This window comes from Thermoascus crustaceus (genome assembly GCF_041956765.1).
Source record: "Thermoascus crustaceus strain CBS 181.67 unplaced genomic scaffold VTN00scaffold_4, whole genome shotgun sequence".
NCBI lineage: Eukaryota > Fungi > Ascomycota > Eurotiomycetes > Eurotiales > Thermoascaceae > Thermoascus > Thermoascus crustaceus.
Genome location: NW_027192530.1, coordinates 1874782 through 1876688, shown reverse-complemented (window position 1 = coordinate 1876688; position 1907 = coordinate 1874782). Strand labels below are relative to the sequence as shown.

The 1907-nt window shown below is 45.9% G+C and overlaps 1 protein-coding gene across 1 annotated transcript; it reads left to right on the top strand.

Moving 5' to 3' along the window:
* Nucleotides 1-60: 60 nt before the first annotated feature.
* Nucleotides 61-792, top strand: VTN00DRAFT_7255 (uncharacterized protein; the record flags this gene model as incomplete). The annotated part of the gene is made up of 2 exons (XM_069433982.1): nt 61-63; nt 142-792. 2 exons carry the CDS (start codon nt 61-63, stop codon nt 790-792), a joined length of 654 nt encoding a protein of 217 aa, XP_069287309.1.
* Between the last annotated feature and the right edge of the window lie 1115 nt (nt 793-1907).

The following is a 1907-nucleotide window of genomic DNA, read 5'->3' as shown; positions in this document are numbered from 1 at the left end:
GGGATAGAGAAAACCATTGAAAGGATTACCCGGAACTTCTACTTCCCAGGATTAAGGAGGATGGTGCGACACATAGTATTGCAATGCAATCTTTGCATCAGGAGCAAAGCAGTGTGACATGCACCATATGGACTCCTACAGAACCTGGATGCACCAGAGAGACCCTGGCAATCCATATCACTGGACTTCATTACAGATCTACCTGCGTCCAAGGAGCCCCTGACAGGGATAATATATGACTCTATCTTGGTCATTGTGGATAGGCTCACCAAGTATGCCTACTTTCTACCATACAAAAAGTCATCTAATGCAGAAGAATTGGCATACACCTTCCTACAGATCATTTTTGGGAACCATGGAATGCCAGAGGAATTTGTGTCCGATAGAGACAAGCTCTTTACCTCAGGATTCTGGCAAACCTTGACCCGTCAACTCGGCTCTAAGCATAAGCTCTCTACAACAGCTCACCCCCAGACAGATGGACAGATAGAATGGATGAACCAGACCCTGGAACAATACCTGTGCTGCTACATCAACTACCAGCAAGACAACTGGGTAGAACTCCTACCTATGGCCCAGTTCGCCTACAACAGCGCCAAAAACGAGACTACCCAGGAATCACTGTTCTACGCCAACTACGGGTTCGAACCATCAGCTTACCAAGAACCAAAGCCAGACAAGGTTCTGGCACAGAAGGGAATCCTCCGAGCTGATCAACTGAAAGAGCTACACCAGCAGTTGAATCTAGATATTCAATTTATTGCATACCGGACCGCCAAGTACTACAATTAGCACCACAAAAAAGGACCAGAGCTGAAGGCAGGAGATAAAGTGTATCTCCTTTGAAAAAATGTGAAAACAAAACGACCGAATAACAAATTGGATTTTAAGAAGATTGGACCATTTGAAATCAAAGAAAAGAAAGGAGAGGTCAATTTCCATCTCAAATTGCCAGATACTATGCAGATACACCCAGTTTTTCATATATCATTATTGGAGCCAGCACCAGAAAACGCCCAACCGATTACTGAGACCGAAGAGATCCTACCAGAGAATCCGGATGATGACAAGGACTATGAAGTGGAGAAAGTGTTAGACAGCGGCATAATCAATGGGCAGTTTATGTACCTTTTGAAATGGAAAGGGTATGATGACTCTGAGAATTCCTGGCAATCCATAGAAAACTGCGACAGGTGCAAGAAACTCCTTAGAGAATTCCACCTTCGGAACCCAGATCGCCCGAAACCAGAGGACCTGCCACACCAAAGGAGGAGGGGTCAACCCAAGAGGGGGCGTCCACAAAAGCCATCCCATTAAGATCCTTGGGAACTACCAGAGACCTCTTGCCCGAGACCTCCAGAGGCAAGAAACTCTGCAACAAAATCAGGAGAAAGCCCCTCAAAGAGCTGCGGATCACTGGACTGCTGACAACTCTTGTGTTCATTGGCTAGACGCTCCAACTCGGCAAGTTCTTCGGCAGTGAGAGGATTCTTGTCATCCAACCTGTCGGTCACCAAAGAATCGTGATCCAGCATTTTCATACCCCGCTCACGAAGGAATTCCTCTTGATGTTCAAGATGGTTAAGCTTTGCATATGATGATGCAATGAGCTCTTGGGTCTTGCGGATCTGATCTCTTATTGACTTTCGCGCACTCTCCAACTCATCCCATTCCTTATCACTATGAAACCACTTTTCACATTTGCGGCCATGACGGGTACACAAGGAACAGTTTTGGCTTTTCAAATCCATAATACAAGGAAGATTATGAGAATGACACCAGGCACATGGAACCTTGACAGGACAACCGTTTTGCTGGATTAAGTCAGCCTGACGAAGACGCTCCTTATAACGATCACGAGGCATATTGAAGATACTTACAGAAACAGGACTCAGGCCCAGCAACAC